This window comes from Triturus cristatus, chromosome 9 (genome assembly GCF_964204655.1).
Source record: "Triturus cristatus chromosome 9, aTriCri1.1, whole genome shotgun sequence".
NCBI lineage: Eukaryota > Metazoa > Chordata > Amphibia > Caudata > Salamandridae > Triturus > Triturus cristatus.
Window position 1 is genome coordinate 1,194,178,630 of NC_140592.1, and position 12,540 is coordinate 1,194,191,169.

Consider the following 12,540-nt stretch of genomic DNA (forward strand, 5'->3'; position numbering starts at 1 on the left):
ATTTATGTTTTAACAGGTGACAACGAAAAATCCTAGCTTCTTGTTTAATTCTGGCGCTTGGGAAGTTCAGGGGTTGTGTATCATCGCAAGGATCTTCCCCTTCAAACCTTCGCTCTACTTACTGCCAGAACACTTATTTTTGCACTGTATGTTTTCAACTGTATGCATTACAATGGAAGAGATTCATATTTTTTACCCGTGAAACAGGTTAGTTCTCTTATTATAAGCTTCAGGTCATAGACTCTACAGTATACAAATCTCTTATGCGCTCTAGCAAACTCCTGCAAAAAATTAACAAAAACAGGTAAAGGTCATCTATTCCTGGGAAATATTCGTTTGCACAGTGCAATAACAGAACTATTTGCCAAGCGAGCAGAGGTCAGTATTTGCACATCTGGATCTTCCAATGAGAGGCATGGATGCTCCTGCGGGCAGTAGCGGTGGACTTGAATCCATATTAGAGTAACAGTAGCACACAACAGCGCTTGTCGCTACTCAGGCACACATTGCACCGAACTGAAGCACCAATGTAACAGACATTTGTGTTAATCCCTTTCTCTTACAACCATTTTGATATTCTGGAAGCACCATCAGGAGCATCGTGTGCTGGCCACAATGAGCGAGTAAGGGTGGGAGCGAGAGCGCAGGAGGTATTCAGATAAAGAGCGCAGCAGGTATTCAGATATACACCATTTAACCAATTTCCCTTCAGACGCCATTTTTAAACATTAATGGGAGACTCTCGTCAACCAATCCAATGGAGTACCAAGCCCCAAGCACTATACTTACTTATCGCCTACAATTCCCAGATTGATGGTTGGGTAGCCATGTTCCTGAATTGTTGCTAGAAGAGTTGACCTATTACTATCTCGTATTTTCCCCGGTAAGAGGTCATCCTCAGGATTCAAAAGCTGAAAGCGAACGACAAATCATCAAACTGACGTTACTGAAGAAAACACCTTTATTCAGATTGAGTTTGAGCCCAACAGATGCATGCAGTGAACCAACAGGTTTTTCCACCGAGATTGCTACACAACTTGGATGACACCACATCTTAGCCAACTCCACTAGCTCCTCATACACACATGTGCACCATTTAAACATCTCATCCACACCTACAAAGATCTCCACAACACTGGCCCTACTTACGCGAACCGCCACATTCACACCTTCCAGACACCTCTGCTCTGTCGGCCTCTTACGAGCACACACGTCACGCATACACAAAAGCAGAGCAGGGGGCTGCGCCTTCCTGTACCTGGCCCCTAAGCTTGGAATGACCTCCCCACAGCACAGAGCCTACTCCCCTCTTCTTGACTTTCGCAAGAAGCTGAAGACATGGCTTTTCAAGTATGCCTCCATGGCTGGCCCTATACACATAACTGGATAACTTCATGGGTGATGAGCGTGCTATAAACATCCATAATGTAACATAAGATGACAAAGTATAATTTAGGTTAAACTACAGAAGAGAAGCAAAGCTTTACCGAGGAAAAACAAATGACACTTTCAGAAACTGACCAGCCTTTGTCTGGCTATTTTCAAAGCATCAGCATCTCATTCACTCACTGTATCTCACACCAAAAAAGGAATCTCAGCCTTGCATTGTTGGAAACTTAATGAGTCTGAGGGTGCTGATCTAAGCATTGCTCATTTGAAGTGAGGAATTGGTAGCAAGGAAACTACACTGTGCAGCATAGGTATAATCACCCACATCTGCATAGAGTTTTTATACAATAATCTGTGGGTAGAAGGTTTATTTTGGAACCAGCCTCCCAGCAAAGGTGGTTGAAAGAGATAATCTTTATTGCTCTTTTCAAGCTGAACCTATGAGCCAGGTTTAAGGTATCCAGTACAACATGAACCATCTGGGAGCTGGGCAGAACAAACGTGGTTTTGGGTCCTAGTTTTGCTCACCACAGGAGTTACGGAACAGCCAGAGACATTTTTCTCGTGTTGTGTGGGCCCAGGAAACAGACTGTCATGTTGGGAAGTTAGGTTGTTGGATAAGCAGAATTTGGTTCTGTTTGCTAGAAGCAGCTCATGGAGATTAATCAGTTTGGGTGTCATTCAATCACTCCTTTCAACCCGTTACTAATCTGGCTACTCCATGTACACATTTTAGCGGCACTGCAGTTTTTTGGAGAGCCAGCCAAGCTGTTGTGCCCTCATTTTGGTGGGGCAAAAGAGTCCAACGTTTAGAGATCTGGGAAAGACTCAATGGGCCAGCAAGGCAGTGTTTTTCAGATCAGGGAGCGACAACATGAATTTCTTTGATCTTTTTTGATGGTTTTAAGTAAGCTGTGAATGAAAAGACGATTTAATAGATGACATAGTTGTCAGACTTGTCTCAGTTAGAATCTCCTTAAATGAGAATCAGATCTCCGAGAGCTTTCTTGGGGTGGATTGTTGGAGTTTCCCTTCACTACGCCGGAACGCTTTTCCATGATCTTTCCAGGGAAGAAGTTTGATACACTGGGGACTACTGTGCCCGAATATGTAAATGCGGTTGTATGGAAAACGTTTGGGCAATGTTTCACAGTAATAAAATGAGCCAATGAGTGGCTAGGAGTCCATTTTTTGTTTTGTAGTATATGGGATTTAGGCCTAGTGCAAATTTATCATGGGTGCTCCTTCAGGTTTACATCATTCTTGAACTACCCTTCCCTTGGGATGAGTTCAATTTCTAATTCTGTTGTGAATGTTTAGCTTTTAATTAATTTAAGGGAGCAGCATAGTTTAAGGTTTGAAGGTATGTTGCTGCTTACTGTAGGAACCCTTGTACACAAAATCAATGGATTTCGCTCTGTAGAGTGACATCAGCTCTTTTGGTATTTTTAGGCAACTACCATGAAGCGTCTCTTCTGGTTATCTTCAGTAATATCGCCTTAGGATTAAGTTTGTCAATGTATCTCGTACATTAAGTGTGTGACTGACGGTCATTGTCATTACAGCGGGTCATTTGGAATGGGACAGCTAGGAGACTGGATGAGTCTAGATTAAGAGGGTAAACAGATTCGCCCTGGGGAAGATTAGTTTGTTATGTTTTCAATATCCAGATTCCCTTTTAGTTGTCATTTCTACATTGAATGTAGAGAAAGGCATTCCAGAGGAATGAATGGAAAAAGCCAATAAGGGTTAGTTTAGGCATTTTGTCTTCAACAGACTTGTGTTTCCCTTTCTCTCTTTTCTCCCAGTTTAAATTAGTACATTCGACCAATGTGGTTGGAATGTGTAAAGAGCACTGTGGTCTTTCTTACTCGGTCTAAAGCAGCTGTTTATTGTCATCTCTCCTTTTAGGAGGAGACATTTAACAGCTTTAGTAATGGGCTATAAAGCTATATTTGTACACTGTCTAGACTGCTTTCTGAAAATGAAAGTCTAAGGAGGGGCACGAAGGTGAAGGGAACAGTTAGCTTATGTGTCTCATTATAAGGAGTAAGCCTTGGGGGGGGGCTGGTGCGAACACACTTGTTGCCCACATGCTGCTAGGTGTTTGGAAGTTAATAGCCATTTACTCTGATTATGTACTTGCTTCTTTGACCAATATCCCCAATGAGGGAGGGAGCAGATAGCAATTAGCATCCACAGCAAAGGGCAATAATGAACGCATAAGTTCAATTGGGGCTACAGTGTACACCATGTGGTTCAAAGACAATAAAAGAAACAAAAAAACCTTAACTATTAATTTTCTTGAATTATTTCCACTTGAGATAAGAGTATTGGTGATTAATAACACTATACCCCACCTTTATAATTTCTAAGCACGCTGACATCCCTGTTAATCACAAACCGCACTAAACATATATGTGATCTGTTTAACCCCTTCGATGCGTGCATCAGCGAACGGCCGTCGCGAGCACTACCTCCGTAGTGCTGCGCACGTCCGTTGGCCGACGCAGCCCCGCCCGCGCTCGAAAACACCCGCACCGCGGTGGATTTTACGCCGCAGTAAACGGGTTAAATGTGATGTATGCCTTTGACTACAAAAGCTTCCTCAAACACTGACAGCTCTCAAAGAGGCAAACACAATAAGATGTTGGACAGAGCGCTGAAACTTTTCAGACACTCACCCCCTGTCACTATTAGATCTGGGTTAAATCCATCATCTTTATTTAGTTCACTTCACCACACCAGTTCATACCCAGCCATATGCAAATCAGTCTTGACCCTGTTCCTCATGGGAACAGTCCAGCCTGAACTGCCAAGCCAGGTATTCCTTGGACCGGAAACAAGCATCCTGGGACCAGTTTCGGGGTAACACCCCTCATCAGGCTAGTTTGAATTCAGTGGCAACTCTCAAAGAGGCTCCTTAAACGATTATTTTGACCATCCCATAGAACATTTGTCCATGCCTATCTTTGCTTTCTGTATCGCTTGTTCACATGTAGTGCCAACTATATGCTTTGTAAAAAACAGAGGAGTGGGGAAAAAACACAAATCAACGATTTTACACACTATTTGATCCAATGATACTCTTGGCTGCGCCAAGCCTTCCAGATATATCACTGTATTGTGTCTTCACGGCACCTACTGTATCAGAATGCTGTGGTTCTCATTGAAAAGACCAGAATGCAATCAGCTCTTCTGTGCCACTCAGCAGTGACACAATTCATGCAATCAGTAGTAACAACATATGCAGCCCCAGAAGCACAATCCAACCATTATTAACACATCACAAATTGTATGCATGCTGCATGATTGTGCAGTTGAGAAGTGGTGCGAGGAAGAAAAGGACTGAAAATGAGAGGTAGAATCGGAGACCGAGTTACCTCGTTCCCCGTTGACATGACGGCAACTACTGGAAACTTGTTAACTTCTACTTCTGTGACCCCGACGGTGGCTAGGAGACCAATCTCAGACGGTCCCATGTGAGTTCCTTTTGCCAGCACACACTCGCCTCTTTTAATGTCGTGCCCTATAGGTCTGAATATGGGAAGAGTGAAGCAGAGAAATCAATAAAAAGAGCATTCAGGAGAGACACAAATAAAAAGAAATCATTCAGGAGGATGGGTGCCCTTGTCATGGCTACAGACATTTTACCTTTATCTAGTCTCAACAATCCAAGTGTAGATGTTAATTACTAGACTTATTGCAAATGAAACGGACAAGCGGATGAGCTTTCAAGATCGCGCAGATGTGTAGGCCATATTACATAAAATGTACTTCGCGTTTTACTCCTTGAATCCTTGTAAGGTGTTCCTGAAATTAGCTAAAAAAAATGGTTCATGTGACCACGAAAGCTAACTTATTGCACCACCTGGGTAATGGAAACGGGACTTGCACCACAATCAACATTTCTTCGGTCATGAGATAGGAGTTCAAAGGATGTCACCACATCAGACCTGCAGCATTCACAAAGAGGCTCTAAATGTTAGAATAAGAGCAGCACTATGCAAAAATGAAGTGTCCCCAAACTCAACTCAATTTCTGCAGAAGATCCGGTTATGCATTCACCAGAAAGGGTGAAGAACTACAAAGGCAGCACTTATCGCCTGCTGCCACTTCCACTTTCAAAAGAAACATTATTTGTAGATTGACAGTGTCCTTCAACAAAGAAGGCTCTTAAAGAGGACAGTGTAAGCAGCAGACACTCACCTGATATCCTGGCCTGGTCGTGCCTGTACCAGAATTCGAACCTCTAACTCTTCAGTGCCCTGTAACAAAACATCACATGGAGGCGTTCTATTGGATGCACAAAAGTGACATTGGCTCACATTGAACAGAAACTGCAGAATGCCCTGGATTCCCTCTCTTTATCCTTACCTCCCCACATCTCTCTAGAAAAACATATTCCTATAAAGCCAGAGTTACAAGGACAAACATTACAGCCGACATTGCATCAGTACATCGAGGTGCAATAGCTACAATGGGGATAGTCAAGTGTCGTCATGACAGTGACACCATCCCAGGCATAGCATATAAAGCCCATTCTTGGGTGGCTTTGCTTTGCCAACATCAAAGTGTGCTGTGCTAACCAGAAAGCGTGGCAGAGCTCCATTTCCTTCTGTGGAATAATGCCTTAGTGGAACTGTAACAGTGACCGCCATCTTATCGAACAATGCTAATCAAAGCTACCAAGTCATGTCCATCTCGGACGTGTGAAGCATCACTGACATATGTGGTGCCAATAGATGTGAAATATTTAAATAGCTTGCTCAGTTCTTTACATGTTAATGTATTTTAAGGTCGACTGTGCACTGTCCCAGGGTTTCAGTTTCTGCACCTGCAGAGCTCCTTTGTTTTGATTTCCTCACAAGATCTCCATTTCAGCATTGCATGAAAACATAATAATTTGAGGTTTGTACTTGTGTGTTTTAGCTTTGTGCTCAAAGGATGCAAAGGGATCACTTTTTCGACAATTCTGTATTTCGCAGCCTATTTTTATTTTTATTGTTAAACATTTTCAGACTTTGGGCCCGATTACGAGTTTGGAGGGCAATAGGACCGCCAAACATGCAGTGGAGGTGCGGTGGCGGCCACAGCAGTGGTCCGACTGCCGTATTATGAGTTCGGCAGTTGGGCCGCAATAGGACTGCCGCAACAGCCATGGATCTGCCATCCCTGGAGGTGGTGTGGCAGACTGAGGGCCGCAATATGCTGGCAGTGCCGCTGCGGCACAGCCAAGCATCTTAGGAGTTTCCTCACATCCACCCTTTTCATGGCGGTGAGCCTGCCATGAAAAGGGCGGTAGTGAGGAAACTTAGGGGGCCCTACAGGGCCCCCTGTTCCCCCAGGGCCATGGGAAGCATGCGGGGGCACACAGTGTGCCCCTCTGTCTGCATACATCCCCTTTCCTGCACGGCATGGACTTTACAGTTCAAGCTGTGCAGGAACGGGATTTGGCACCCCCATTGGGGTGCGGTGGGAACGCTAAAGGACTGCCCACCAGACCTCAAGATAATTTGTAATCTGGCGGGTGGCTGGCGGTGAGGTTTGGCATTGTGATTGCGGGGCAGTGGTGTGGCAGCCTGCTCCCACACCGTCAAACTCATAATCAAGCCCTTCATTTTGTTGTGGGCACGGATTTCTTTCACACTTCAATTGAATATTTCTAATTCGAGTACAGGCCAAAGACTACTTGTTCCTGTAAACCCTAACATACTACACCTAACCAGTGATATACTCACCTGCCAAAAGGTGGACTAGAGTTTGCTTTCATGGCAGAAATGAATGCACACACAGTTCTTTGCAAAATAACTCTATGGAAACCTTTCTTTTTATACTGTTTTTTCTAACCATTGGAAGGAGAAAATAAGTGTGATTGAAAATATTTGTGATATGAGGTTTTGTTCACTGCCACTTTATTTTCAAAATGGAGGCTTGGGTTACTGTCTGGTTAGTCCATAAAAGTGAAACTCATGAGAGGGGCGTGGCCAGGCACCGACGGAGATGGCCGCCTAGTCCGTGAGCTCCGTTGAGCTACCTGTGCTGCCCGCATAATCCGCTTCAATATCCGCCCTGCAGGCACCGGAGCAGCCGCGCCGCCTTCCTGAAGGGGGGCGCGCTCGGCAGAGGTCAGCGGGAGCGCCCGGCGACAGAGGGGGAGCTCGGTGGCCGCATCGCCTGGTGCGGCGCCGGCATCTGCGACCGGCTGGAGCCTGAGACCCGGGCCGGCCGTAACTCGAGGTCCCGGCTTGGGGCCTGTCTCGCCTGCGGCTGGATCGCGCCTGCGGGAGGCGGCCGGACTGCCGTGAGAGAGCGTGAGGCCTGGATACTGTGCTTCGGAGGGGCCGAGCCTACAGAGATCCGGAGGGGGAGGCTGCCTCCGCGGCGCTGGGCCCCGGAGGCACGTGGCAGGCCCGACGCTTGACCGGGGGCCGGACTGGGAGCGGCGAGGAGAGTGCCGTGGCCCTGACGCTCGGGCCCTGCAGTGCTTCGAGACAGTGTGACCAGGCTGCGACAGAGGCAGAGACAGCAGGGTCGCTGCGGGGGTGAGGTGTATTGGTCCCCGCGAACGAGGAGCCCACGCCCGGCCCGGGACGAGAGTGAGTAGGCCCTGGCACACGAACTCGGTGGGCAGCTGCGACCCTGAGAATAAGGCTGCCGGGGAGGCGACGACCGGTGGCAGAGACCTGCTTTGGGCGAGGCGCGACTGGAACAGCCATCCCGCAATTGAGCGCCCACCATTTGGGGGCCCCGGAGAGTGACTCACGCCGGAGGTTGGCGCGCACGGAGGGCGCGAGTGGCCGACGCTTGGAGCAGGGAGGCGACTGTTGGTCGGATCACGAGTGCGACGCCGGCCGTGGAAGAGGCGACGGCACGCTGACCCGGGCGGCAGGGGGACACACCAAGAGGCCCGGGGCCCTGGCTTGCGCCCGGACTGGGGCACGTCTTTGACGGAGCGACGAGGTACTGTTGCCATGCGCCCCAAGGCAGGGAAACCCTCGCAAACTAACAAGCTGGACAAGTATACAGTGCCCGCTGGTCCGGCGCTCCCCGGGGCGACGGCGGATCCCATGGCGGAGAAAGCGGAACCCTCCCTGACTTCCATCATGGCCGCCATCCAGACGCTGGGAACGAACCTGGAGACCTAAATGGACAAGATCTCGATCGAGGTCAACCTACTGCGCACGGATCTCGGAAAGACTACAGAGCGGTCGAAAGCCAACGAGACGGATATTAAGGCCCTGCAGGCAGCAGAGAAGCGACTGGAGGGCCGCATCAATGAGCTAGTCTCTCAACACCGCCAAATGGCTCTGCGGCTTGAGGACCAAGAAGGGAGGGCGAGGCGAAGTAACATCCGTGTCGTGGGTGTGCCGGAGGGAATGGAGGAGGGCAGTGTGGAGCTCTTCCTCGAGGACCTCATCCTCCACCATTTGAAGCCCGGAAGGCTTTCGAAGCTCTTCACGATAGAGCGGGCTCATCGGGCCCCGATCCCTAAGCCCCGGCCGGGGGCCCCACCTAGGACAATCATCGCGAAGATCCTGAACTACCGGGACCGGGACGCCATCCTGCAAGAGGCCAGACGGAAAGGGGATCTCCAACGCGAGGGGGCCACCATCAGATTCTTCCCTGACTTCACGCTCCGGGTACAGCAGGAGCGCCGCTCGTTCCTGGGCGTCAAGGCGGCGCTCAGGGAGCGAGGGATTAAATACATGATGTTCTTCCCCGCGAAACTGAAGATCATCGCAGAGGGCAAGTCGCACTTCTTCACCTCGCCGGAGGCGGTCCGGGAGTGGCTGGACGCGGCGCCGGCGGAGGGCAGCGGCGGACGCGACCGGGACCGCCGGCCGCGGGTGGTGGAAACTTCCCCTGGATCATTAGAGACCGGAGTGGGAAGAGCGGAACAGAGCCAGGGGTCGTGGCGGTCCAGATCGGACAGTCCACGATGGGACTCCCCCCCGGACACGACGAAGCGCTGAACATTCTGACCACGGCGGCAGGCCGCAACGAACAGTAAAGTATGTGACCAGAACTGGGGACCTGGAGGGGCGGCAGGGTGGTGGGATGGATGGGAATCCCTTCCCCTCCCCCTCTCTTTAGTGCCTTTCAATGACATTGAGCTGATACCTAAAATTGCCTTGCACATTTCATGGTGTTTTACTGCGGGCAGCATAGTGTGGGCGGCGGCTAGAGTTGGCGCCGGCCTCAGTTTTTTCCCTAACAGAGTTTTCCGGGGAGGGTGGCTACTCTCTCCGGGTTGGGCTGGGCGACAGGCGCTCTGCTAATTGGGGTAGTGGGTAGTTTCAGGCCCGCAGAGCAGGGGGCAGGGAGGGGGGTGGGGGTTTTTGTTTGGGGGACGGTTCTAGGGGCTGCAGGGGAGTTATGGCTTATGGCTAACGCCGGAAGTTGGGCCTCTTGAGTTGGCCTTAATTGTGATGTCTACAGCAGAAGGTTGCGGGGGGGGGGGGGGGGGGGGGGTGGGACGTTGTATGGTTGTTATGGTCACACATTGCTAGTTGCTGGGGGACGGCGGACAGCGCCGGGGCACGGGGACGGGCGGAGATCTTCTGTAGGGACTATGGCTAGTAGTGGAGGGGAGGGCCTTAGGCTCCTTAGTTGGAATGTCAATGGGCTGGGGGATGGGCTCAAGCGTACTATTGTTATGCAGTTTATCAAACGCCACCTTCCAGATGTAGTGCTTCTACAGGAAACGCACTTGATGGGAAACACGTGTCAGGGCCTCAACAGATTTGGATATACCCTAGCGGTGCACTCCGGCTTCACCTCTGGCTCGAGGGGAGTGGGGATCCTGCTGCGACGCTCCCTGTCCTTACAAATTGACCGCACGGAAATAGACTCCCTGGGACGATTCGCGGGTTTGTCGGGGAGGTGGGCGGGTCGGCGGGTCAACTTAGTTTCCACATATATTCCCCCCGGTTTGCAGACGCTGGCATACGCAGACCTGGGTAAGCTTCTGCTCTCCTTCCCCGACGGACAGTTGATGGTTGGGGGGGGACTTTAACGCGGTGGCCTCCGGCACACTGGACAGGCACCCGCCTAGGGTGCCTGTCCAGGGGGCAGGGGTGGTTGGCGGATTTCCTCGAGGCCTTCGAACTTACGGACGCCTGGCGGCTGATGCACCCTGAGAGTAGACACTTCACCTTCCACTCGGGTCCGCATCGCTCTTTCTCTCGGCTGGACTATGTCCTGACCTCCCTGCTGCCGGATATGCACATCCGGGAGGCCTCGCTCCTGGCACGGGGCATCTCTGACCATTCGCCAGCGTACGTGCGGGCGGAGCTAGGGGGTGGAAGGGAGGGATGTATTTTCCCCATACCCGCTTGGCGCCTACGGAGCGAGGACATGCGAAGAGAGCTGACTAGCTCCATTGAGCGGTACTTTGAGCCCAACACTGGGTCGACGAGCTCTGCAGTCACCCTATGGGAGGCCTTCAAGGCGGTGATGCGGGGGGAGGCCCGGTCGGCTATTGCCGGCTGCCGTAAGGAACGAGAGGCGCAGGTCGCCTCGGCGGAGGCGGCCCTGCGAGCGCTTGAAGAGGCCGCGTGTGAGGAGGCGGAGCAGGGTGTACACCACCGGCTGCGTCTTAAAACCGCAGAATACAAGGAATTGGTAACACACGCGGCCCAGGCGGCCATTCAGCACAAGGTGGGCAGGATATACGACCAGGGAGACAAGGCAGGCAAACTTATCGCGTGGTTGGAGAAAAAGCAGCGGGCCGCAACGGTGGTGCCGGAGATCAGGACGCGGGCGGGGGATACGGTAACGGAGCCCAGAGAGATTGTCGCGGAATTCGCGGAGCACTTCCGACGGGTATATAGTAGAGGGTCGGACCGTCCGGAGGGAGACTCAGACGACTTGCTGGCGGATATTCGTATGCCCAGCCTGTCGGATGCCGACCGCGAGGCTCTGGAAGCCCCTCTCACCGCGACCGAACTGGAGCGCTCGATTTTGGACCTCCGCCCGGGGAAGGCGCTGGGCCACAACGGCCTGCCTATCGAGCTCTACAAGCTGAAGCCGGACGTCCTTGGCAGGCATCTCCTCTGAATGTTTGAGGAGAGTGTAGAGGCGGGGATACTGCCGCGTGACCAACGCGTGGCCACCATAGTGGCCATACCCAACGAGGGGAGGCCCAGGGATGCCTGCTCCTCGTATAGGCCGATCTCTCTACTGAACGCAGAGCCGAAAATACTGGCCAAGACTCTTGCGAACAGGCTCCACTCAGTTCTCCCCATGCTGGTCCACCCGGACCAATCCGGCTTCATGCCCCACCGTAACACGGCGCTCAATCTCCGCCGCCTGCACGGGGTACTGGGTAGGTGCCACACGATTCGGGAGGACGCGGTGGTGGTATCGCTTGATGCCACAATGGCATTCGATACACTCAAATGGCCCTACATGATGGCAGTACTCCGAAAGCTGGGTTTTGGACCGCGCTTCGCGGCATGGGTTCGCCTCATGTACACGGAGCCACTGGCGCAGGTAGTGGTTAACGGCAGGGTGTCGGAGGTGTTTGGTCTGGAGAGGGGCACCAGGCAGGGGTGCCCGCTCTCCCCTCTCCTCTTCGCGCTTTCTCTCGAGCCGCTGGCGGCGTGGATCCGACAGGACAGATGCCTCACGGGGCTACGGTGGGCGGACGGATGGGAAGACAGAATATCCCTCTACGCTGATGATATCCTCCTTTATCTTTCCCACCCGCGGCGATCTATACTGGCGGTGATGGATATTCTTGTCAGCTTCGGGAAGAATTCTGGGTTTTGCATCAATTGGGCGAAATCCGTCCTTTATGTTCTGCACGGCGACCCCCCCAGGCTGCCTGACACCTGTCCACTAGCAATCGCGGATGAAGGCTTTAGATACCTCGGAGTGTTTGTCACACTGGATAAAGCCCTCCGGTTTGAAAGGAATCTCATGCCGCCGCTGCAACGGTTCCAGCGTGACTCAGCCTCGTGGCAACGGCTGCCGCTGTCGCTGCTGGGCCGCGCGGCCCTCTTCAAAATGATGGCCCTCCCTAGGTTTCTGTATGCGCTCCAAAACCATCCGGACTTGGTGCCTGCCTCGTACTTTGCGGCGGTGGAGGCGGCACAGAGGGCCCGCCTATGGTCGGGAGCGCCCAGAATAGCGCTGCGGAAGCTC

At 51.7% G+C, this 12,540-nt stretch overlaps 1 protein-coding gene across 9 annotated transcripts in view; it reads right to left on the minus strand.

Annotated features, from left to right (window-relative positions):
* Positions 1-12,540, minus strand: part of GPHN (gephyrin) — a 1,582,310-nt gene that overhangs the window by 60,378 nt on the left and 1,509,392 nt on the right. For all 9 annotated transcript variants that reach the window (XM_085627214.1, XM_085627212.1, XM_085627211.1 and 6 more), the window contains 3 exons: positions 5,599-5,657; positions 4,773-4,926; positions 790-911 (listed from right to left, as the gene is read on the minus strand). In XM_085627214.1, coding sequence (XP_085483340.1) covers positions 790-911; positions 4,773-4,926; positions 5,599-5,657 — 335 coding nt within the window. The remainder of the gene's footprint in view (positions 1-789; positions 912-4,772; positions 4,927-5,598; positions 5,658-12,540) is intronic.